This window comes from Trachymyrmex cornetzi, unplaced genomic scaffold (assembly GCF_001594075.2).
Source record: "Trachymyrmex cornetzi isolate Tcor2-1 unplaced genomic scaffold, Tcor1.1 scaffold363, whole genome shotgun sequence".
NCBI classification, from domain to species: Eukaryota; Metazoa; Arthropoda; class Insecta; order Hymenoptera; family Formicidae; genus Trachymyrmex; species Trachymyrmex cornetzi.
This window is the reverse complement of record NW_017298354.1, coordinates 197201-224401: the sequence shown is the minus strand read 5'-3', so window position 1 is coordinate 224401 and position 27201 is coordinate 197201. Positions and strand designations below refer to the sequence as shown.

At 30.0% G+C, this 27201-nt stretch overlaps 1 protein-coding gene across 1 annotated transcript; it reads right to left on the bottom strand.

Moving 5' to 3' along the window:
- Positions 1-27201, bottom strand: LOC108763530 (uncharacterized). The gene is made up of 27 exons (XM_018511246.1): positions 27093-27201; positions 26491-26616; positions 21889-22005; positions 18639-18800; positions 17726-17997; positions 17095-17292; positions 15402-15860; positions 10687-10733; positions 10382-10467; positions 9742-9886; positions 9310-9446; positions 8936-8999; positions 8404-8532; positions 7683-7805; positions 7329-7432; positions 6557-6701; positions 5648-5725; positions 5251-5302; positions 5051-5154; positions 3780-3924; positions 3324-3496; positions 2872-3178; positions 2549-2763; positions 1822-1918; positions 1321-1449; positions 1179-1210; positions 1-901 (listed from the first exon to the last, which is right to left on the bottom strand). The coding sequence occupies exons 2-27, from the start codon at positions 26604-26606 to the stop codon at positions 335-337; spliced, it is 4203 nt and encodes a 1400-aa protein (XP_018366748.1). The 5' UTR covers positions 26607-26616; positions 27093-27201; the 3' UTR covers positions 1-334.

The window sequence follows — 27201 nt, the reverse complement described above, 5'->3', positions numbered from 1 at the left end:
ATTTAAAGTTAAATTTCATTCTGCTTTAGGCACACGAAAATAATTTTTATGCTTATAGTCATAATTTAAACAGTCTTCAGCACTTGATCTATTAACATCCATTACTCGAAAGATAGTTCAATCATAATTTCAATCATCTTTATTTCCACCACTACTCGATCACCATAAGAACCTTATGAATTTCAGATAGAGTCTTAGTGTGAGTTTATTACAGTTAGTCTTTTTTGCCTAGCACCTCAGGTGATCGCCAGAAGTCTAGCAAGTGTCGGAAGTTGTCGGGGTGGCCGTCAGGCAAGATAATTCTGCCCTTGTGGACCCCGGGGCCTAGTCAGCCCTAGGCGTTCGATTCCTTGAGCGATTGCAATTTTTCCAGTTGGTCCGGCTGCAGCTCATCTGGAATGCTGGCTCTCCCTCCTACCAGCATTTTTCCTGGCGCAATTTCCTCCTCTTCCATAACCTCTGTGACTTCTTCTGTCACTTCTACCACTGTTCCCCTCGACTGAGAATTTTCGTTGGTGCTGGGACCAGATGTTGATTCTGCTTCGCTTCCAGAACTACTGCTGATTGGAAACGGTGCCGAGTCGGCTGGAAGTTCGTCAATTGTAGACTTTTCTTCAGCTTCTTCTCCCTCTTTCTCGTCCAAAATAATGGTTGGCTCTTCTTCTTCTTTATATTCGCTTTCATTCAGATCCGAAACCGCAGTTGAAGCTTCAGGCCCGGTTTCGGAGACTTCTGCAGACTTTGCCGAGTCTTCTGGGGTTTCTTCTACTCCGGGGAAAGGATGTTCGGTCTCTTCCATCGGAGTTGCGGCTGTAATCACAATCTGAGCCACTCCAAGACCGAAGTCGTCCTTTTGGCTAGCAGATTTGAGATCTTCACCAGATTTAGGATCCTTTTCCGTCTATGAATCAAATAAAGTTTTATTCTTGACATAAAGGAATTCTCTGTAGCTTCATGTATTTCATATCGCGCTAGATTAATAGAATATTTCATGTAAAAATAAAATTTTGTTTTGATAGCAAAAGCAGAATTTATTATTAAAACATAAAAAACATTTTTAAAATAAAACATAAATATATTAAACGTTTGATAGAAATAATTGCATACTTTTTAAAAAGAAAAATAAAACTAAATAAATTATCTAATATCTATAAATGATCTTTGACATACTAATTTACCTTATCACCTGATTCATCTGATATCTCCACAACTGTGCAGCAAGTCATAATGTTTTATAGATTAAAATGAATAATACCTGCTATATTTCAACTATTATCATAGCCCACATTTCGAGAATTTTAATTTAATTTAGAAGCTCACCTAATATACCTGGCGTTTCGTCCGACTTCTCGTCCCCAAATTGTGAACCGTATTGATCCTTTTGGTCTTGAGACAAATTTATCATGAATCCACTATCACCATTCACCATTGGCTTTCCTTCTTGCGATTCTATAAAACACATGCAATAAATATATATATATATAAGGATAGATATATTCTTTTAACTTTATGTATATAAGCAATATACAGAATGTCTTAATAACTATTACCACCTTAAATATCTTCGAATCTGTAAGATTCAGAGGAAAATTTATGTAACACACCAATATTGTACGGTACTGAACAAAAATTATTATCGCCATATACTTAATAGCTCCCTTTGTACCGTGCAACTTTGATTACACAAATTTTCCTCTGAATTTTATACATTCGAAGATATTTAAGGCGATAATAGTTACTGAGACACCCTGTATGAAAATAATACGTATAAATATGTATATGTATATATATACATATATATATGTATATATATATAATTACCGTCTATTTGAGCAAACTCATCTTCCAGCAAAAATTCTGGCGCAATTTCTGGTGGGGTAAAGACTGGTGGCGCGGAACTCGGTGGTGTTATATTCTCCTGAAATAGTAAAAAAATCGTATATCACTTTTCTGTTACAAAATTAGTTAAATATAAATTATTTGATTTATTCACAGAGGAAAATAATAATGTGAGCCGATACGGTTGATCATGTGTAATGAAACGCATATATTAAATAACAAATTACAGATGTTTCAACCCTTGGTATTTGGGTCATCCTTAGTGTATGAATAACAATTATACAAATTCGTTAATACTTTGCATTATAGCGTGATAAAAAGTATGATACATTATCGCTGAATCATCGTTAAACTGTCTAGAAAAACTTTATGTCATCTATTTAACCAAATACTGAAGTCAGAACTATCGTAAAAACTACCCAAAATTATCGGCACGTCACATTTCCGCCGAGTGACGTGCTGGTAGCAACAATTAAATTGTTTAAAAAACGTTTGTTTATTTAATTTAATTATAGTTAAAAATGTAATAATTGTTAACATTGAAAATGACCCGATGTGGGTTTAAACGTTTATAATAAACTTTGTTTGTTTTTAATTGTTCAGCATTAAGATCTTGCTCATAGCGCTATTTTTATTTTATTTAATTTGGGAAATCATTTGTATGTATGTATGTATGTATGTATGTATGTATACATATATAATTTCTCACCTGTGGGGTCAGAGGACATCCGTCCGAACCGCAAGGTTCCACGACGAGAGAGGGGAAGAGGCCTCGCTGACCTCTCAACTCACCTTCCCACCAACCGTCATCTACATCGTGTGGTTCTTTTTTTAGTACTTTGACGATGTCGCCTTCTAAAAAGCTCAACTCCTCATCGCACGTTGCGTCGTAATCGTAAAGCGCGATGCAGTATTGTTCCATTTCTATAAAATAATATGCATATCATGCTATTTATCATTTCTGAATATTTAAAATTTGAGATCCTGTCGAAACAAATAAAAGTTATAAATGAATCGAATTTTTCAACATACCTCCAACGTGGTTTTGTATTATGGCTTCCAAAGCGGCACTTTGCAAAGTAGCATCGGGGTCGACGGCGTCGTGATCGTCAATGGTATAGTCGACGGATGAGAAGGAAATCTGCTGGACCAGACCTGGACCCTGCGAAGTAAGACCGGTGGTGGTCTCGGGCTCCCTTTCTACATCGAGATAGTTCTGAGGAACGAAACCTTCTTCTCCTCGGTAATTTCTTGCTTTTAACCATCCATCACCGTCGCCTTCGCCCACCACATCCAGTTGTTCGCTTTCCACGATGGAAAGCTCGTCGGGATTTTGCGCCTTAAAAAAATGTATTCGTTTTTACAGAATATATCCAAAAATATCAGTTGAATCAAAGATATTTCTGATATATGTGCTATTTAATTTTCTATAATTAATATTCGTATATTTATTCTATAAAATATAATTCTACAGAATCACTTACTGTGTAGGAGTATAGAGCAGTGCACTTGTATATAGGTTGATTAGAAGGCATCTCTGGTGTCTCGTGCGTCATCTCCTGCTCATCTTTCTCTTCGTTGTCCCAATTAACCGCCGTAGGATCATCCCAGCCTGCCGTTAACTGCTCTATCCGTTGCTTCTCCTGCTCCAGCAATGCTAAAAAGGTAATCTTTTGTGATTTCCTACATTCCCCCCCCCCCCCTGCCGTTAACACCTCTATCCGTTGCTTCTCCTGCTCCAGCAATGCTAAAAAGGTAATCTTTTGTGATTTCCTACATAGTATATATAAAATTATAATGTAACTTAATGTGAATAATAAATAAATTATGCAAATAAGTGAAAAGTGCCTTATTTTTTGTCACAGCTGGATCTATAATAATAATATTTTAATAAATACGTAAATGCTTATCAAATTTATATGTGAAAATTATCTGCGTACCATCAACCTCGGCACTGTCATGCCTTTGCCTTTCTTCAATTTCCTCTTCTTGCTGAGGCGCATTCTTTCCGGGTCGCTCCAAAGTCGTTAAGTCGCTTCCGCCATCGCCGTCGCTATCGTAGAATGAGTCCGATGACGGATGTTCCTAAAAGAAATATCGTATACAGATATATTTCTTTTATTATTGTATATTAAAAAAATTATATATTAAAATTAGAAAAATTTTGTGCATAATTTTTTTCACATATTTTTATTCTTAAACAATATAACAAACAAAAACTATAGTAGGTTAATGAGAGTCAGCGACGGTAAACAGCGCAAGTTATAATGATCAACCAATACTCGGAAAATGGATTGGTCTTCTTTATTTGAACGTTTCAACTCTCTTTGGAGTCCTCAGCAATAATGATACAATTCCAATAAGTTCACATGTCCGCAATGCTTAAGTTACTCGCAAATTGACAAAAATGCAGCGTTGATAATCTAACATTTATAGAAAAAGTCTCATTATCTATGCATCAATGCTTGAAAATTTCTCTTGATATTTGTAATAAATTATTTGGTTTTTTATTATGTTAATTTAATTGTTCCGTTAAGGTTTATTACTTGACGATATTTTAAATATATTTGTTCAGTTAAGAATTTTTATCAATTGACGATGTTGTAACAAGTTTAAATATCTCTTTATACTAATTGTATTCTTTTTCTTTTATTATTTTATTCGACGATTTATATCAGTTATAATTTTAATTTCCGTACATTATAGTTGCGTTCCCATTGGTTGTTCTTAACAATAATTTGCATATGTCTTGTTCTTGTATTGCATACTTGCCTTAATGTTTTTTTATTGTTGACCTCGTACATTAAATATAGTTCATATCTGTGTGGCACGTTGTCGTTATTGGACAGGGATTTGAAAATGCGGAATTTTATTAATTGTAATATACCCACCATTTAAGATTTGGGATGTTCAACAAAACTTCACATTTTTTGTCATGTTCCGTGATGGTAAGTCATTCAAATTTATTTTTCTCATTTATCTGTCTAATGAGACTTTTTCTATAAATGTTAGATTATCAAAGCTGTATTTTTGTCAATTTGCGAGTGACTTAAGCATTGCGGACATGTGAACTTATTGGAATTGTATCATTATTGCTGAGGAGAACTCCAAAGAGAGTTGAAACGTTCAAATAAAGACTATTCCCGTTACCATCTATCTCTGTTAGAAAAAAATTAGGCAAATTGTACGTTATATGCATTTTAATTATTACCGCTGCACCAGATGCATCTGTTCGAACGGAGAGAGAACTGGCCGAACGCGGCATGTCTTGAACACTGAGTGTTTCAGCCTCTTGCAAGAATTCGTCTACGTTCACTATAAAATATGAAGCAGGGCCAACAAATATATAATATATAAAGCGTATTTTTAAAAAACTCTTATTTTTATTAAAATAAAAAAATATTAACAAACCTCCACCGTGTCGAAGACATTCTATCCTCGCTTCCGCCTTGAGTTTCGCTGTCTGTTAGAACAAGGATATAAATTTTATGTACGTATGTGCGGCGCATTATATAAATCGTTATAATTATAATTTAATTTTTGGATGTACATCCAAAGATTTAACCATAAGTATAAATCTTCAATTTATTATATTTTCTTTTGAAAAATATTAAAGAAAAATTAATAAAATATTAAAATTATTATAAGAATATATATTATTTTTCAATAAAACTTCTTAATTTATTTTTTGTTAGATATAGAATGTTTACATTAATTTGTAAGGGTACTTTATACTTATGGCCAAGGTTGCATATCTAAATAAATAATTTTTCTTTCTTTTCTTATGAATGGAAGATAAGTTCTATACCTCCGCTCGTCGAACAGCGTGCTTTAATTCATCAATTTTAGTATCTAAATCTGGACCATTAGGATCATTCGGATCAGTCTGAAAAAAAATTAGAAGGTCTTACAACTTATACACACATACATTAACTCTAGAACAGATATATGAGTCTCCAAGATTCAATCGAAATTTTGCTTGCTCCGTAAATGAAGAAAAAAGTGGGCGAATTTTATTTTATAACTTAACAATATAAAACTTTTTGGCATTACATGTGCAGATATATATTCTCAGAGTTTTAAATAAAAAAAAGAGAATCCATAAAAATACATATTAATATAAATCGAAATTACAGCCTCTTAAAATTATAGTGGATCTTCCAGGTCCATGGATTTTAGAATTTTTCGGAAGGTGTGTTCTAGGATTAATTATTTTATAATGCCATGATAATATATATAAAATGTATAAATCATTTCATTAAATATAGATGACTTGAAATAAGTATTGTTTTGGAATTTATTAAAAATATAGAATTTCAATGATTTTTTAATGATGAAGTTAAACAACCAATAGGAACAATAAAATTATTTACAGATTTAAATAAGTTTATTAGCATTAAGATCCTTTCAAGATGCCTATGTGAAAGTCAAATTATTATATTACTACTATAGTTGATTGCGTTTTAAAAGTCCGAAAAATCAATTCGGTGCTCAATTTTCATGATGACATATAACATGTTATAGTATTGAATTATTTAAGACAAGATTTAAACACTTAAGATCCACTTTCAACTGTTAAAAGCTTTTACTTCCTATTGGTTGTGTATTCACGCATGTGCGGTCTAATAAGTTTTTTTCTTTAATATTAATGAAGTTAGAACGTTATAATCATATTAATAATGATATTTTTTTTTCAGGACATCTAAATGACACGAACCTTCTGACCAGCATCTTTAAGTTGGTATAATACTTGAAGTTTCCGGTTATTTTCGCGGATGCTGCTAACCTCGCGGGCAATTTTCGTCGACCAGCGACGCGCTTCTTTGCCCAATGTCGTCGCCGCTGCATGATCAGCAGTTATCCTAGATTCGTCAAAAATATCGTCTAGATAATGCTATTAAAATTTATTTATATATAAAGAGAAAGTATTTTGCAACGTTAATTTAGCATTGATTATTAAATATTTATTTCGTTATCATTTCGATATGATTTAAAATAAAAAATTGTTCATATTAGTGAATTATTTATGTTCAAGATGTCAGAAAAATATAACATAATATTACAAGTATATAATGTATTTCACTCATTTGCTACAATAATTCAAAAAATGAAGTTTTCCAGAAAATAAGTTTGAATGTTTTGAATTATTACAATTTTCTAACATTAATTTTGAAATGCAATTTTGATGTAATAACTAAGGTACGTTCAGGGAGACACTATTAACGCTATTTATATATCATTCTATCTTCATTGTTTATTAGATATAAAACAAGGATAGATGACACAAATAGCGCTGATAACGTGCTCCTCGAATGCAACTCTGATCATAAAGGAATAAAAATATATACTTTTTTACAAGTAACAAAAATATGCCAATTTTTTAGTTATGTCGTTATTGTAGCAAATGAACGATATAAAAATATAAAAATTATATAAAAATAATATAATATATAGACTTTATAATATATAGAAAGAGATGAGCTACAAACCTATCTACCGGATCGCTATCGCAAGACTCATAATCGTATTGAATGTGTTGCTTCAGAACGGGATAGTACAAACAGCAACATTGGATATTGTACTCCCTCGTGAGCTATAATTCGACATTATTACTTGTTCTTTCCTCGTTGTAATGAAAAATAAATATTTTTTTAAATGATATTTGTGTGTGTGTGTGTGTGTGTGTGTGTGTGTGTGTGTGTGTGTGTGTGTGTGTGTGTGAGATAAAGATTAAAAAGATACAAATCTTGGAATAATCAGGTAAGATAACACAAAAATTAAAATAAACGATAAAATAATATTATTAATCTATTATTCTAATATTATATAATCTTTAGACGTACCTGCTGAGCTTGATCGCGAATCTTCCCGAAGCTGTTTTGGGTGGCTAAACAAGTAAGTAGCTCCGTGCGTCCCATCAGCGTTAAGTATTCAGCTACCTTATCGTAAATTCCTTGCTCCAAATACTAAGTAACGTAAAGAAAAGAAAAAAAAAACATTAAGTTTTAAATCTAATATAAAAACCAAGATTTTGTGAGCGGAACCAAGGCAAGAACTTGGCAAAAAATTTTTTTTATATAATTTTTCCTTCATTTTTCAGAATTTCTACATAAATGTCGAAATTTTTCAGAAGTCCTGTATAATTTGATGACTTTTTTTTAAATTTCTGATTTTTTTATATAAATTAAAATATTTTTCAGAAATGTTGAGAAAGTCTACATCTTCTCTAGAATTCTTTATATACATATAGGTATTCATATTCTGAAATATTCAAGATTTCTCATTCTACAATTTTCAAAAAAAATATACAATCTGAAGAAAATTAAATGTATTTTTCGAAAATCTTCCTAAACTTAAAACATGAATTATTCTTAAAAATATTATATTATGAAATATATGAGGGTTTCTTTCACCAGAGAATTGACATATTAATGCATATGGAGTGAGATACTTGAAACTATTGTCTTGACTTAAAAACAAATTTGAATTGCACTTAATGTAGAATTGAACGTTCAAATATTTTCTGATCTTACTTGCTCATCAACGCTGTTGTAGATAACTTACCTGCATGGTGGACTGTAAATCGATTACAAAATATCGGTTCTGATGGGCATTAGCTGCAGCGAGGGCTAATAGATAATCATTGCGAGCACCAGTTGATTTCTCCTCTAAAGCGTCTCGCTTCGAACTCACCTGACAATTGCAAATACATTAATCAAAACTCAACTCTTTATCACAATAAATGCATGTAAAATTGATTTTTTAAAATTGATTAAATTAATTTAATTATAAGAAATGTACTACATTTATCTAACTAAAGTAAATTTATAAGTATTAACATAGTAAATATTGCTATAGTAATTTAAATCTTTTTAAAGAGTAATAAAGAAAACTAACGAATTCTATTAATTTTATTATTATTATTTTTCTATATTAAGATATTCGAAATATCTGAAACATATTTACTTATAAAAATATTATTACATCCATACAAAATCTCACGAAAGAATTATAAAATGTAAAAGAATTTTGTACAATGATTTACGTTTCAAAATGTCTGCAATAATTGATTAATTTTTATAATAAGGTCATATACCTTGGCGCTATTTTTCTGCAAAGATGTTATCGACTGGAAGAAAGAACCTTTCTTCTTCTTCAGTCTGAAAGCATCGATTGAACATAAATTATTACATTCGCAATTATGTAGCTAGCTTGTGTAGTTAGCCAACAACATGTGTACGAAAAGAACATATTGTCAAAAAGTTGCAAAAATTATTGTAACAAGAAAATATATGTTAGAAAACTCATTGTTTGATATAAATATTTCTTATCAAATATATTAAAATTTATGTTTTATAAGAATTTTATTAAGAATTCTATAAATCTTCACAAAATTTTTTCGTGAAAATACTTTCGTGATTAAGAAAGACGACGATTTAAGTAGATAAGCGAAATTTAATGTATACATACTTTTCTTCAATATCTTTTGCTTTGTCGCGCACATCGTGTGCACTGTGTTCCTCGTCAAAGTACAATTTCTTCGTTTTGTCGACATCCTGTACGCATGTTTGGAGCTCCTTTTGTACTATCAGTAATTGGTCAATTGCCTAGAAAACCATTTATTACACAAATTGATGCAATATGTCATATACGCACATAGCATTTATGATATAATATATATACATGTATACAAATAATTATATTTATAAATTATGTAAATATTTATATAAATTACATTTATGAATGGCTATATACGAAATTTCTTTATATAAAATTTTTTTCTAAAAATTTCTAAGATTTTTCCTTTTCAACTTATTGTCTTTATATACATATGTATATATCGAATAATAAAATGTAAATGTATAAAATGTATATTATGTTAATTTATGACAAAATCAGTACCTTCTTAGAGATTTGTAATTTGTGCATTTTGAGGCCCTTAGCATCATCGGCGATTTGCTGCTGGAAGACCTCGACAGCAGCGAGGTGTGCACGCGCCAGCTTCTCATTCTCCTCCAGCACAGTTCGCCATACGTTCCACATGTTCCTACAATCATTCGACCGCCCGCCAGCGGATTGCCATTTACCTATGACCCTTCTTCTCCTTGGCAAACTTCCCCCGATCGATAAACAGCCGCGAATTGAAACCGGTACAATTCCGTAGAGGTCAAATTCCCATGCTTACGGTACGCGAAAATAATTATCTTTATTAAATTATATCGATTTTTTTTATTCGCTTACACAATAACGTATGAAAAAATTAATGTGTTACTTGGGTACATATTAATTGGGTCAATTAATCATCAGAAATTATAATAACAACTAATTATATAAACGCAGATTATAAAATAAATTTTGTTTTAAATTAAATATCAATATATTTTATCAAATTAAATATTAATCTAATCTTGCTCAAATTAAATATTGTAGATGCACAAAGATAATTACGGTGTAGAATTTTCTATATTATACATGTATATGTCATACAGAAACAAAAAAAATTACATATTTGTGCGGACTTTCGTTTTTCATGCTCTATTACCATTTCTCTTCTGCTCCATCGACTTTGAGATCTGGTATGTTCGGTATCTTCTTATTTAAATATGCAGATGATATTTTGAGTAGCGCCTGAAAAGTAATATGTCAAAATATCAGTTATAAAAAATTCTCTCTAAAACTTTTAGAATAGATCACAAATTTTAAAGATGAAATTTTACTCTCAAAGATTGAAAATTAAGCCACTCTTTTAAGCTTAGCTCAATTTTCATTTTTTAAAGTGAGATTCTACTCCAAAGAATTTAAAGAATTAATAGTAATAAATACTGAACAGATAAAATAACTCCTTACCTCAGAGTAGGATTTTTCGATGGCAGACTTTTTTATTGTGAAATTACTGAAAAAAATAAAAAATTACCATTTATCTAATTATATTATAAAACCATTTCTTTTTAATTTCAGATTTATACATAATTTTGAAATAATAATGATAATACATAGAACTCTTTAAAATGTAGTTCGAACTTAACTTTTTTGAAAACACTGTTGAAGCAATTACGTCTTAATACTATTGTTCAATGATATTTATACAGTAATCTTACCGTATATCTTCCAGAAGATCGCACTCGTGCTGATTTTTTGCCTGCAATTTTGCCAACTGCTCCGTGTGCACATTCTTCAGAAATTTCGCGTAGTTTCCCTTATGATCAAACGAAAACGCACCGATTAAATAAATATATATATATATATATATATACACACATATATACTACATATACACAAATCAAACACTTTATACTATTTCACTTTTCAATGACAAAAATTTTGAATACAAGTTACAATTCAGTTCAAGTCTCTTATTTCTTATAATTAGTCGTATTCATTTCTCTCTTTCTCTCACTCTTCACCTCAAGTGTAAATTGAAAATCAATGATAATAAATGACACAAATCAGTTTTAATATCACATATGAAACGGTATTTCTAGTCTCTTCTTTTGCTGAAGAATTTCTTATTCATCTATATACGTATGCATATACATGCATATATACATGGATAAATAAAAAATTCTTCTGCAAAAAACGAACACCGCTTTATAACTCAAAATTAATCGTATTTTTCGAGACACAATTACGAATTGCGGCTAAATACACATTTCATAAATAATTATAATTATTATTTAAAATTACATAATTATCACCAATAAATGTGTAAGAATTAAACATAAATCTATGAAATACTTATAAACTAGCATTTATAACAATTACTATCAATAACATTTATATTATACATTTAATAGCGTAACATAATATATTATCCAGAGATGCACATTGCTCAAATCCTTTTGCCAAAATCGATAAAAATATTTCCTTGAGATTATACTATCACTCTGCTATTTTTGTTTAAATTTCTGTATAATTTCGTAGATTTTGTAGATGTATGTCCTGTTTCTACATTAAATATACAAGATAATATTGGAAGTATCAAAGATTGCTTGCTAAATTACGACATAAAGGTGTTGATAGGGATTATATTGGACGCGCATTATCTTTTGCTTCTTTGTCACTTCGTTTTATTAATTCCTTCCCATCCTCTTCCTGTTTTTTTTTCTAAAGAGCATCCTCCTTTGAACTATCAAAATTGGCATAATTTCACAGAATTTCAATTTTAATGTAGTTATTAAATAGATTTCTCTACCTGTCATTCTATTATTGTGTATTATAGTATTATTTTTACTTTTTTCGTTCTGAGATTAATATAGTTAATATTAACGGATCTCTCACTATTAATTTTATTATAAATATTAATATTATTGATAGAGAGAGAGAGATTAAAATTGTTGCAATAATTCTCCAAAATCTTTTGACTTTCTGTGGAAGAAAAAAAACATGGATCCTTGAATTGAAGCATTCATATATTTCATCACATTATTATTTTTGTGCTTTTGGTTTTATATCATTTATTATTAATAAAAGTATAATTATATATTATTAAAAACTGTGCAAAAAACAGTATTATTTTATATAGAGATTAAAAAATGAAAATTCAAGTTTATTTATCTACACAGCCTCAGTATAAGAAAACGATTGACACCTTACATTTGACATCTAATATAAGGTCAATTTTTTTGTGTAACTACAACGCAAGAAGACGATTCTTGTGTTTCGGATACACTTGACGTAAAAACCTTTCTCCCCTACCTACAAGCATGAAAAGTCAACTCTATAAGATTATAGGGAGTTACAACCCGCTGATTGGGAGCGAGTTCTCGAGTACGCAATGACTTCCTCTTACTTTTCTCGGTGGTGGTTGCATGCTGAAGCGAGTTTTTCCCGCAGCGCCGGGGGTAGAGGAGGAGGAGGGGCAGTTTTGCTCTCACTTGCCCTCGCTCACTCGCGACTCACCCTCTATGCGCACACACCCCACGCACGCACCTTCGTCGTGCACCTCTCGCGTGTCCGTACGCTACTGATCTCCTGCCCTCCTGAGGCCGTCGCCGGGGGTAGTACGTCTCTTATTGATCGTCCAACCCTCTAATAGCGCCTGCGCTTCCCCCGGGTCGGCGAACGACTTCCTTTCTGACGACCTACTAAGCCTCGAAAAGAGAGATGAGAAGAACAGATAAGGGGAAGGGATTGATTGGAAGTCCTTATGATGATTTTAATCACTATAATTAGTCATTTGACATATTAAAAATTGATTTTATTAACTGTATTAAAATATACTTTGCAAAGTAATGATGAAGGATATACTCTATTTGTGTAGATAGGGATGAAAGCTCCATCTAGAATGTTGCGTCTATGTGTGTATCAATATTTGACAGTATTTTTTTTATGTCATAATGTGTTTTTAACTTTCTCTTTAAAACATTATTAAACATATTAAAATAAATTTATTAAATCATGTAATTGTATGGCCAATATTGCGGTTGTCTATAAATTTGTTTTTAAATTCCTTATATATTTCTGACAAATTTTTCATTTTAGAGAATACTTTAATAATACAGAACTCTTTAAGAAAATTGTAATATATAAAAGAAAAATTAATTGTAAGGGCTAAAAAGGGCAAAAATTTATTTATTGAGAAAAATCACGTAATTAACTTTATTGATTATAATAGTATAAAACGGGAAAGACCGATGGTAGTAAAAGATGTGATAATAACACCGATCATATTTGCAATTATACACATAATACAAAAAAATCTATATACATTGAAACTTCGTAATAGCGAACTTCGAAATAGCGCACAACATCCCATACGTACTAAACGTATGTGAATAGCGAGTAGGGATAGCGGTAAAATCGTGGTCCCCAATACGGCCTCGAATTTTATGAGTTAGAAGTTCAGTGGGGACAATCTTGTTATTATGTTCAGAATCCAAACCACGCGCTATTATAAAGTTCCCGGACTGCAGCAATAAAAGAAACACAAACATCTCAGATAACAAAATGTTAATATTTTTCAATAAATTCTATATTATAAATTTATTTTAAGATGTTTAAAATAGTCTTCCATAACACACACATGATATATGCTTCACGCATCTTTGTTACAAAGCTTCAAAACATTTTTTAAAGTCTGTAATTGGAACACTATTTAGAGCATTCGTCATATTCTTCTGAACATCTCCAACATTTTGAAAATGTTTACCTTTCATGATATTTTCGAGTTTTGGAAACAACTTAAAATCCGAAAGAGTTAGACGAATAGAAGACTAATCTCAACAACGCTTTTCTTAGCCAAAAAAGTTACATGACAATATCCTTGCACCCAAAGCAATAGCATCGTCTTAGCTAAGAAAGAGATTATTAAGATTAGCTCATCTTATTAACCGGATCTATCTTTTTCGGATTTCATGCTGTTCTCAAAATTCAAAAACATTATAAAAGGGAAATATTTTCAAGACATCGAGGATATTCAGAGAAATGTAACGAGTGCTCTCAGAATAACATTTCAACTATACGACTCAAAAAACAAGTTTTGAGGCTTTGTATAAAAAATGTATAAAGTTTATTGTGTATGCACAAGTAACTACTTTGAAAAAAATAAAACAATTTGTTATCTGAGAGGTGTGTACTTTTTTACTACTACAGTTCGGGAACTTTATTGTCAGACCATATGTGTGTGTGCGCACATACGCACATACACACGCGCGCGCGCGCATTTTGAAAATTGCCACATGCGCATACATACACATAATTACACACTCACACACAAATGTTTATATACATAAAATTGCAAAAAACTATATGCTAGACGAAGAAATTAATGTTCAATCTTAACATGAGTCTTTTTTCTGAAACAGTACATACCTTGAAGAACAATACGAAGACAAAAAAGAGAATTGTATCATTATTAATTAAAAATATTCCTTTTTATACATCTTTTTCTGTAAATTTCTTTAAATAGAATCGTATAGATTCAAGAGAAAAATAACCGAAAACAAAACCAAACATTGAATCGTGAAGACTGAAGTGCATGGCGCCGTTAGTCTTTCGATACATCTTGTTTCGATCACGTAGTCATACAAATATGTGATATCAAAAACCTAAAAGAATCCATACAATAATAATAGCAAGAATATTAATAGTAAAATACAACAAACGAAATTTTGTTCACAAAATAATCAAAATTATTATTTTTTTTTTTTTGTAAATCATTCAATATAAATAAATATTTCTTTAGATGGAATCGCATAGATCTGTATCATTCAGAAATTACGTCGTAAATAGTAGATTCGCTCCTTTTTTTAAGCTTTAAAACTTTCAGAATATGCATCCTAGGAAATTCTCAGGATATAACATTTTTTGTCATCAAGATCCACTGGATTGCAAAGTTTTCGAGATCCAATTTGTAACGATTCAAAGTCAAATGCACTTCAGTCTTTTATTTAACAATCTAGTACACTCGTATTTTCAGAATTCAATTTCCATTCTTCATGATGGATTACAAGATTTTCTTCAAAAATTTCTTTAAAGATTTTATAAATATGTTTTTCGTTATAAAGTTTGTTTCCAAGATCTTTTTTGGGATTCCTAAATATAGCCTATTTTTATCTTTTATGGTAGCTCGTCAGATGGTAATGGGCCCAAGTCTTGATCGCCAGGTCCCATTGGTCCATCCACATCAGCATCCGAACCCATAGGAAGCCCAACCACTTCTGGTTGAGAGACTGCTCCTTCAGCAACCTGAAGAAGCATAGGATTTCCAGCAGCATCCAGAACAGGATCGGCTGTGGCTTCAGCGAGATTCGTTACTGATTTGGACTTAACGCACTGAAAGTCAACGTGACGACTCTTGGCCTCTTCTTTTTCCCAAGACATGTGGATAAAGGGTCGCTGAACATAATTGTATATGACCTCAGCGCGACCACCGGCGCGTTTCTTCACTTTCTCTTTGTAAGTCGGGTAACCCTCGATGCCTAAACGGATTTTTTTGAGACCGCGCTCTTTCATTACTTGTTTGGCCACGTCTCGGTTCTCGATATATTTAAAAAAGCGATACATTGCCGTACTATTGACAGCTGAAAATAAAAAAGTACGATATGAAATAACCCATGTTTAGAAAGTTTTCAACTTTTAGAAAATGAAAAGAACCAGTGAAAAGTAGTGAATTGAAAAGTAATAATTTTGAATTAATCAAATAAAATAATAACATTTTTTTAATGTTTATTTATATATCTATAGTAATTACGTCTTTATGATAGTATTTGAAGTCTATTAGTTAAGTTACACACAAATTCCAGTTCACTATATAAGTTCCAACACTTCCTAAGTGTGCGAGCGGTTAAATATATAGCACACATTACAGGATCGTATTAATATCGCAAGCTACCTTGAGCATTCATTGTTGAAGAAAACAGGCGGAACTAATGAAGATTATGCACCTTTAAAGACAAAGCTAATCGATTTTGCATTAAACACAGTGATAATGTGTAAAATTAACAGTTACTGTATTTCATAGCTAAAAAAGTGTTACGTGTATTTTCTTAAAGCTTCTGAAGGTTACTTATAGCAAATTATACGAGCTATATAAAAAATATGTATGCAAAAAGAAGATTTAAGAGAATTATTTTAAGTAAATTATATTACACAAAGTATTTACAATATTTTAATATTTAAACAAATATATAAAATGAGGCTCGAAAGAGTCTATCAATAAAAAATATAAAAAAGCCTATCAAATCCACATCGGCTGTTCGGATGCACAGAAAACGCTTTATTTTCGTGTGAATGTAACAAAACGAATAAAATAAACATTTCGACCCTTCAATTCGAGTCCTTATCAATATAAAATATAAATCGAAATTACATAAGTAACGCAAATTCCAAGATGGTGATTCCCAACAATTTAGCTCGTTCTTCTTTATCCAAATGCTAAATTAGCTATGTATGAATAATCATTTGGCTATTCATTACATAGCTAATTTGGCATTTGGACAAAAAAGAACGAGCTAAATTGAATCACCATCTTGAAATTTGCGTTACTTACGTAATTTCAATTTATATTTTATATTATTTATATAAAATAATTTAAATAAAAATTAAGTTGTGAAAGTGACATACTATCCAAATTTAATATTTCTATACAAATTATAATATAAAACAGTCAATTAAGAATGAGGAATTCTAAGTATTTATTCATTTTTACAATAGAATTCTCAATTTAGCTAGATATATATGAATGTTTCAAAGCTAGAGATACATAATATGTGAATATTCCTGATATTGTATGTAAAAAAAATCCGATTTACTTACTTTGGGAGTATTCTTCTCCCATTTGAGGCGGATACTCCTCATCCCAATCGACGACATCGTCTTCGAGCAAGACAACAATGTGGCATTCTCGATCACCGCGTCGTGCACTGTTCACCATCAATGGCAAAATCAAGTCCTCCAAAAATACTTCGAACTGGCAGCGTGCACCTTCATTCGACAATTCATGTAGCAATCCTCCTGCAACAACAAACTTTTTAATTTAAAAAATTCTTATAAAAAATAAATCAATTTTCTATCAATTTAATATTTTTTCCATTTATACATATATACGATTTTCTTCAATTATAATTGATTCAATCTTAAAATGTTCTTAAGATGTTCGACACTCTCGAGACGTCCGATTAATTAAACCATTATTTTGTACACAAAAAATATTTGTTATATAATATATTAATTGTTTTTATTTATTATTTTTATATTTATATCTTCTTTATTATCATACTTTATATATTAATTGCTTATATAGTAAAAAATATAGTACTTATACACTTATAGCAAAAAAGAATATAAACTTCTTAAAATTTATATAAGAAAAGTTATGCAACAAAATTAATAAAGCTATACACACATATACATATATACAAATATTTTTTTCGTTCGTAATACTTACTGAGATTTTGACATTTTACAGTGCTAGCATCAAAAGGCACTAGCAAATAGTCGCAAGCTTCTCGTAGTTCTTGAACACTTACAGTGGGGGGACATCGAATTACTCCGCCTTTATAATATTCTAGGATAGCGCGGAAAACCATGGCAGAAATGCCATCGGCAACCTCATACTCCCCGCGTTCATTAGGTTGAGCATATTCCACACCTGAACTGAACATACGACCCAACATTGTATTGGGATGCGCTGTGAATAAAGCCGGATCAACAATAAATCTGAAACAAGAAAAGATCAAAATGCAAATAGATTTAAGGGTGCCTTTATATAATTTGCAAATCGTAAAACGTAGTTCGCAAATGCTGACGCAGAATGACAATTACCGCACGCAGATGAAAACCAACCGCAATAAAAAAATAAATGCAAATTTTTATTCTGAATCTGCGTTTGCGAATTACGCATGGGTTTTGCGATTTACGAATTATGCATGGGCTTAATAAAGAGAAGAGAGAATAAATCAATAAACTAAAAGAATATAACTGAATTGAGGTGTCCTTCAACAACAATACATTTTGACTGCATTCCGTTTTCCTTGTTGTTCATCCGAATGTTAAACGAGATTAAAATGATATAGCATACGCTTTTTACCAAATGCAACCTCTTTTCTGGGATGTACAATAATAATCATAATTTTTTAGTAATGTAAAAGTAGCTTTCTAAAGCTTTTAATTCACTGCAGAAAGTAACATTATATTACTATATTATATTACAGCGCGTTAATAAAACATTAAGATTTAACTGAAATATGTATATCCTAATTTCATATTTTTAATTAATCTTATACATATATGTAATACACACATATGCATATTTTATAAAGTATACATATCTTATTAATTTAATACGTTTCTATTATCACCTGGTATTATCAACAATAAGGGTAATTCTTTCATCGCTAGCTGGCTGATTGCTAACTCCAGTAATAGATGCTGTCGCCGATCCTCCCGACATTGTGTTGTCTTTGCTACTGTTTTGATTTTGAGTCTGACTCTGTTTGGCCATATTGACGTTTGAACGCATTCTGTGGAAAAAATTAATCTCTTTTAATGAATATATGTAGCAACATATTTTTTCAATAGGGTAGGAAACTTTTTGGTAGATATATAAGATAATGATATTAACACGGTTTATAAGACCTACCTTATAAATTACGAAGCCCGGTAGCTTGATTTTGAGATTTGTAGAGGTCATAAGAAGAAAAGAATATAATTGTTCGAAATAAATATACAGTTAGAATTTGTTTCTTCTGTTATTTAATTAAAATAAATAAATAAAATAAATAAAATATAAATATTTGTAATGATATTACATATTTGATTAAAATAAAATAAGTAATTTATCATTTTTATAATATATATTATTTATAATATATCATTTATATTATATTATCTCTACGAAAGCTTCCTATTACTCTATAATATATACTGTTCTACAATATTACGTATGTATATATATGTGTATATATGTATGTATCATAATCAAAGTGTTAACTCAGTAAATGTATATACTTACTGTAGTCTGCCGTAATCAATGTATACATTTACTATTATACGTGAAGTATTGATTAGTAATACATTTACTAAAGAGTTAACACTTTAACTGTGACATATACATAAAATATAATATATACATATATACATGGTCTCCAAAAAGTCCGGAAACGATAAAATATCTCGAAAACAAAGCATTTTTCAGAAAAATGTTTCAGACAAAAGTTGAAGGATTTAAAAAGATCTATTTACTAATCTTTATTTGATCCTGGGTGGCGTCGCAGAGATCAGGTAAAAGTCAATTTTAAAAAATAAAAACTCCCATTTTTTGTTGCATTTTCTTATAACATACTTCGAGAGCTTTTCAAAATATTAAAATAACATTATTTTTCATTAAGTACTTTTTAAGTTGAGGCTTAAAAGTTACAATACCGCCAAATTAGCATTATTTAAGATGTTTGACTGATGATTAGAACTTTTTAAAAGCTGTTCAGGGTCATGATTTTGACGTATGATATCAAGATCATGACCTTGAACAGCATTTAAAAGGCTTTAACTTTTAACCATCTCAGTCAAATTAGTTGGACACCTTAGATAATGGTAATGCCGCAGTACTGTAACTTTCAAGCCTTATAATTCAAAAAGTAATTTAAAAAATAACTTTATTGTAGTATTTTGATAAGCTCGAGGTATGCTACAAAATCTGCAACAAAAAATAAGGGATTTCTATTAAAAAAAAATTGGCGTAACTTTGACCTAATCTTGGCGACATCACCCAGGGTCAAATAGATGCAATCAGTAAATAGATCTTTTTAAACCCTATAACTTTTGTTTGAAACATTTTTCTGAAAAATACTTTATTTTTGATATATTTTAGCGTTTCTAGATTTTTTGAAGATCCTGTATAATCTATAATATGTTCAGCGTAACAGTCCACACGATTTTTTAGATACTTCCGCAATTAAAAGGATGCTGGAGTGACCAAATTATTGGCTTTACAGTCATATAAAAATCTCCGAATTGATTGAGCGAAATTAGAAATTTTTTTACAGGATTAAAGTAGACGCAAAATTAGAAGATGGTGCAGTAGACTTTATACTAAAATCGAAAAAAAGCTAAAAAATTATTTAATTTTTTTCGATTTTAGCATAAAGTCCACTGTACAACCTCCTAATTTTGCGTCTACTTTGATCCTGTAAAAGGATTCTTTATTTCGTCAATTCGGAAACTTTTATACGACTGTAACGTCAATAATTTGGTCATTCCAGCATCCCCTTAAAAAGAAAGGTTAAAAGGTGAATATTGTATACCTGTTTCATGCGGTCTACAACATGCAATAAAAAATTTAAAAAATTCTTTTTATAAAATAAGTCAAGATCTTATCTTACATATTTTAAGTAGCATCATACAATTTTTTCTATTATATTGTTGGGGTCTTCAAGACGAATTTAACGCACTGTCGATAACGTTACTTTTATTAATTTTATACACATATAAACACGTAATATATATAAATATCATAAATGTCATAAATATCATTAATAAAGAAAGACTATGTAAACAAACTTTATTGATTTCTAATTTATGTAAGCAAATATTCAAATTACTTATCTTCTTCTTTTTTTAACAAATTACCTGACTTCTGTATTTTTAACAAATTACTATGCATAGTAGCTATTACACTATTTTGATCCAAGTTGCCTATAATCATTCTTCCTCAAAGATCTTGAATATTATTTATTGATGTTTGATACACAAAAGATTTTAAATGATCCTACAAGAAAACACTCATCGGAGATAAATCTGGAAATGTGCCGACCATCGGACTGGTTCGTATGTATTTATATCTGATTTTAAAACATTTAATTTTGAATTATTTATGCATTATGGATTGGGTAACCGTCCATGGATAAAATAGCAATAAAATTAAAAATCGATAAAATTTGTACATATAGTCTCTTTTTATTAAAGGATATTTATGATACATATTACATGTTTATGTGTATAAAATCAATAAAACATTAATAAAGGTGATTCTTGATAATGCGTTGAATTCGTCTTGAAGACCGCTACAATACTGAGGAAAAAAATTGTATAACGCTATTTTAAAAATTCAAGATGATCTTGATTTTTTATTTAAAAAAACTTTTTCAAATTTTTTATCGCATGTTTTAGCCCGCATGAAACAGATGAACATTCACTTTTGAATTTTTCTTGTTAACTGTTGATAAAAGTGTCTAAAATCTAAAAAATAGTGCGGACGCTGTGAACATTCAGTATATAATATATTCTAAATTTTATATAAAAAGAGAACAGTTAATTAGATTAAGATATATTATCATTTTTTATAAAGGCCGTTTACGAAAAACAAAAACACTTTATGAAAAAATAAAATAATTAAAATTTCATATAGCTGTCAAATATATGAACATATAATTTTTAAATGGTAGTTTAAAATTTAATAAAATAAAAATTATACCAATCGTAAAAAAGTACCATGTTTTATTTCATTAATATCAATTTTAATTAAGTAAAACTTCTGAATTATATTTTCAAAATTAGAAAGAAATAAGCGCGTATATAAGAACACTCTTGCTTTTATCTATTACGTGCATTTACCTGTTAATGAATTTCGTGACCTGCGAATTTCTGCCGGAATTGAAAGAATGACAATGCCGATCACCACTGCTGTCCCTCTGTACCAGACAAGATTTCGGCTTCGACGAGCCACCACAACTATACATGCACAGAACAACCACGTAATCTTATACTAATCGGCTACTTGTACAAGCACCTGTGCGATGTTTCTACTACGCTACTTCATAAAAATTTGTTGCTTCCAGAACATTTGATATATGTACATACATATCATAAAATACCAGTAGTGCAATTAAAGCCAAATTTCCGTGATAAAAGAGAAAATAACGTTTTAGATATGCCTATGATAATGGGAAATTAAATTACGAAATTAAGTTATGAAAATAATATTTTTGTTTATATTCAGAACTATTATTATATAATATATTTATATGTATAACATATATCATAACATATATATATTATATATATTACACAGTACAACACACATTCTCTCCCACGAAAAAATCAAAGAGATTCTAAAAGTAGATGTAAAAAAAAAAAAAATATCCGTGTCTCGGCGTTTTATCAAATCAAGTCGTTAACGTTTTTTATGCAGCTATTTATCGTATTTGCTTTATATTGGCTTTTTACAATTGTTTTAAATTATATAATTTTTTAAAATAAATAATTGACGTTTTTGCATGTGAAATTATGCGATGAGTCCGAATAAAAAAAAACAACTGAGAATTATTTTTTTCATATATTTTCAAATTTTTGTGTAATAATAATAATACAATTATAATTATAATTATTATAAGAATCTTGGTCGTTTGATTTGCCGTTTGTATGATTCCGGTTTTGTATCACGAACAATAGACTAACAGAATTTACCAAGCATGTGTCTGATGTCTTTTCTTTTGAAGTGTTTCTCAATGATCGCAATGTCTTGGTGAAAGCGTTCACCATGTTCATCATTGAATTCACTCAAATTTGGTGGAAAAAAATTCAAATGATTGTGAAGAAAGTGTATTTTGAGTGACATATTAACTTTCATTGTATGAAAAGCCGAAATCATTTCAGCAACAATTTTTTTGTAATTGTCGGCTTTTTTATTGCCCAGAAAATTTTTAACAATGTTGAAGTCAGTACCAAGATACGGGTATGCTTTCCTAGCATCTACTTTCAGAATCTCTTTGAATTTTTCATGAGAGAAATCTGTGCTGTACAGTATTATAAAAAGACATTTGACAATACTTAAAAAAACGTTAACGACTTGATCTGGTAAAACGCCGAGACACGGGTATTTTTTTTACATTTATTTTCAGAATCTCTTTGATTTTTTTATGGAAGGAAAAAAAATCGATTTTTGTCGTACTGTGTTATTTATATAATATTTATATTTATCACCATTATTTGGCGCAAAGTCAATATTCATATATTTATATCATGGGAAAAAACTCAATAATTATATTATCAATTATTATATTCGGTATGTGCATGCATGCACGTACAGAACAACGTGTATGAAGTTGGCCTCGCACTTTTCGAATTTTTCTCGATTGTGCTATATTATGCTACGTTTCAAAAAAATAAAATAATAATATTCACTAGCCCTTTTTTGTAATTAAATTCAAATCTTTTTTCTAAATTGGCATTAACTTGTGCCGTTGGAAAAATTTTATTATCTCATTTCGATTCGACAAAAAAAAAATCACAAACATAAATAAGAAAAACATATATAATATAATATATAAATTACACTGCAACATAAATATAGAATTTCTTAAGTTACGGCTTTTTAAATATAAAATAAAAACAAGAGATAATTGTTTCGATAAGTTTTTGAAAAATGGATGAGAATGGATGAATAAAAAATTTTTTACATTTCCAAATTTTGTTTAGTTGTGCTGAATTGTGCTGGCCAACAATTTCTGAGTAGTCATCGCAGCCATATTGAATCATAACATCAGAAGTGAGAAATAACACGTTAATTTTTATTATATAACATAATAATATATATTTATATAGTAATAAAAATTAACGTGTCTTCTCTCTTCTGACGTCATGATTCAATATGGCTGTGGTGACTACTCAGGAGCCTTAATGACAAAACTTCCTTGTCGGAATAAGATATTGAATTTTTCCAACGACACAACACAGCATAAATTAATGACAATTTAGAAAAAAGAATTTTAACTTAATTGCAAACAAATGTGGAGTCAGCAAAACTTGTTATTCACTTTTTGCAATTTTTGTTTGAGTTATCGAATTTTTCTTTGTGGCACAAGTCAGCACAAACGTAGCACAATATAGCACAATGAAGAAAAATACGAAATTCGAAAAGTGCGGGCCAGCAAAAATTAGGTTATGTTTGAAAAACGCTTCATGTTATTAAGTTGCAATTTGCGGCACAAATGTAGCATAATGCAGTACAATTAAAAAAATATAAAATTATATATTGTAAAAATAAAAAATTCAAAAAGTGCAGAACCAACTTCACACACGTTACACAACAGATATGTTTAAAAAACGCAAGGTAATTATCAGAATTGAGTACATTACTTTATAAAATAACGCATTATCATTACTGTTATTTTTGTAAAAAGTACCTCGTACCGTTACTGCAGTATAAGGAACAATTCGTTACTTTTTTTGTCACTTTTTTGTGATGTTAAAATAAAAGATATTAGGTTTAAAGATTTAATAATTATTATTTACACAGGGATGCACCGGATATCTGGGAAATATCTAGCATTTCCGATACTTTTTTTATTATTCGTCCGGATAACTGGATAGCATTAGTATTCGATAATATATCCTGTTGAAATTTGATATTGATAGTTCGCGTCATTAATACAGAATTTTATTCTTTTCAGCTAAATTTCTTGTACAAATCATTTTTCCTTCTTTTCTTTTCATGTTGAGAAGATAAAGAAAATTATTATCTTATTTTTTCCATCAGATATCCGACAGGATATCCGAGGAAATATATGGTATTCAATCGGATAATTGCCCTACCGGATATCCGAAAAGAATTTGACAATTTAACAATTCGATTATAGAGATGAGGGGAGCCAATCCCAATGACCTTGACGGCTAAAACTTGGAGGTCACTTAGGGTGACAACATATGTCAAGGTCAAGGTCATCAGGGCTGGCTCCCCTCATCTCCATAATTACCAATAATTCTTTATAATATATTCCCAATTAATTATTAAATAAAGGATGCACTGGATCGTAAAATTACCAGATACCGGATATGGGATAGTTTTACGATCTGGTGCATCCCTAATTAATTAATAATCAATATTAATTAATAGAAATAATTAGTATTAAATTCTAAGCTAGTTTATATGGGAAGATTTTCTTGACATTAAACTTATTAAATAAATCTTCTATAATTCTTTATATGCATATGTATATATACATATTATTTTTTAATAAATGCTTATTTTTAGGAATTTAGATTATAATTTACAAACCAATTTTGAGAATCTGGAAGAAGGAAACAGTGGAGGAAAAATGACAATAGAATATTAAATAAATTGTACATGGAGCTTTTGGTAAAAAAGAAAATTAAAATGAGGAAAGGAGAACAGTGGATTCTGCTCACCTATAGGGAGAGAGGAAGGGTTTCATGTTTCATTGTTTCACAAAAAAAACTAGACATAAGTTTGGGTTGAATCTCGCTTCGTATGAAAAGTTGTAAATGTTCATATAGAATCTTGTTTCATGTCGGTTTACAATGTTCCATGCAAAACAAGGTTAAGTCCAAACCTACATGTTTAATTTTTTTGTAGTGAAGCACTCCACAGAAGAAATAGAAGTCACTGTATACACACCTGCATTTTATAACGCAAAGTAAGATTCCATGTGGGCTTACAACTTTCCACACAAAGCGAGATTCAATTCAAAATATATCAAATAATATTACTGCTCAAAATATCAGAGAGAATAATTAACTTAATTGTTAATAACTTTTTAATAAACATTGACCTACAGCTAAAACCTTTCAAAGAGCACTCAACATCGTGAGTTTGACAATATATATAACTGATTTCCTTATATTAAATAATTATTTAACTTTGGCCCTAATCTTTATGAACATATAGATATATATGCTCGAATATAATTATATATTTATAATATATATGACAATATGCATATGTATGTATATATTTGTATATAAGTCAAAATATAAAGACAAAATTTCAAAGTGTATATTATGCATTTTCTTCATTTATGTATATATATATATAAGCTTTATGAATATTTAAAGAATTTTTTGCCAATTGGCAAAATGCATATAAGTTTATATATAAAGAATAATTTGCATGCAAATAATGAATTTGTAAGAGCAAATCTAAGTGCATGCTAAAAAATCTAAGACATTGTAAAAACTAAAATCAGTACTAGTCTCTTTTTTTGTTCCTATAAACTTAAATGAAACAATAGACTCTAACTTGACCTCTCAACTTTTTAAGTGTTAATAATGACATCCTTGTTTTGTAACATACAACAGAAGTAGTAATAAATTCGTCGCTATGAATTTATATAAATCATTCCATGAGCATTCTCTCTATAATATTGCAGAGTCTAAAACTGAATAATTAAAATTGAAGTAAGACTATTCACAAATTACCTTAGCCTATTTTTATACAAGCGATGCCTTCCATTTCCATCAGTCTCTTTGTAATCAGTCTCAGTATCACTGCTGCTGTCTTGCACATAATTGATGCGTTCCGACGGATTTGACATATCAAACCACCTGACAAAAATAGAAAACATATACATTGTAGATAGGAAGAAATCCACGATCATGCAGTGTTTCCTCTTCTCCGCGAAACGTCGACTAAAGACATTTAGAAGATACATTAGAATGCTAGATTTATTCCTTCATGAAAAAAATGTCCTAAACTTTTGATAAGTATCGTAACCTTAAAAAATCATTATACACTGTACAAGTTTCTCTCCTTTATATTATTTTGTTTTTTTTATAATGTCAAACAACGATTTTTATCATTCTCATATTCTATTCGTCAACATATAATAAATTTCTAGATTTTTTGTTTATTTATCAAATACAAAGGTGTTAAAAGATGAAACGAAAAGCGATGCCTTCTATCGAGACTTTTAAATTTTCAAAATGTTTTGACCTTCTTGGACTGTGTTTTAAAAATTCGAAATCTTTTATCAGATACATCAATGATCGTATAATACAGTATAGACAACGATAATACTTACGAGCTCGAGAGAGACCAACCGAGCCGTTTAAAAAATCTCTTTGTGGACTTGCAGATCTCCAGATCGTATGAATCAGCACGAATGTGGGTTAACTTGATAACAACGGTCC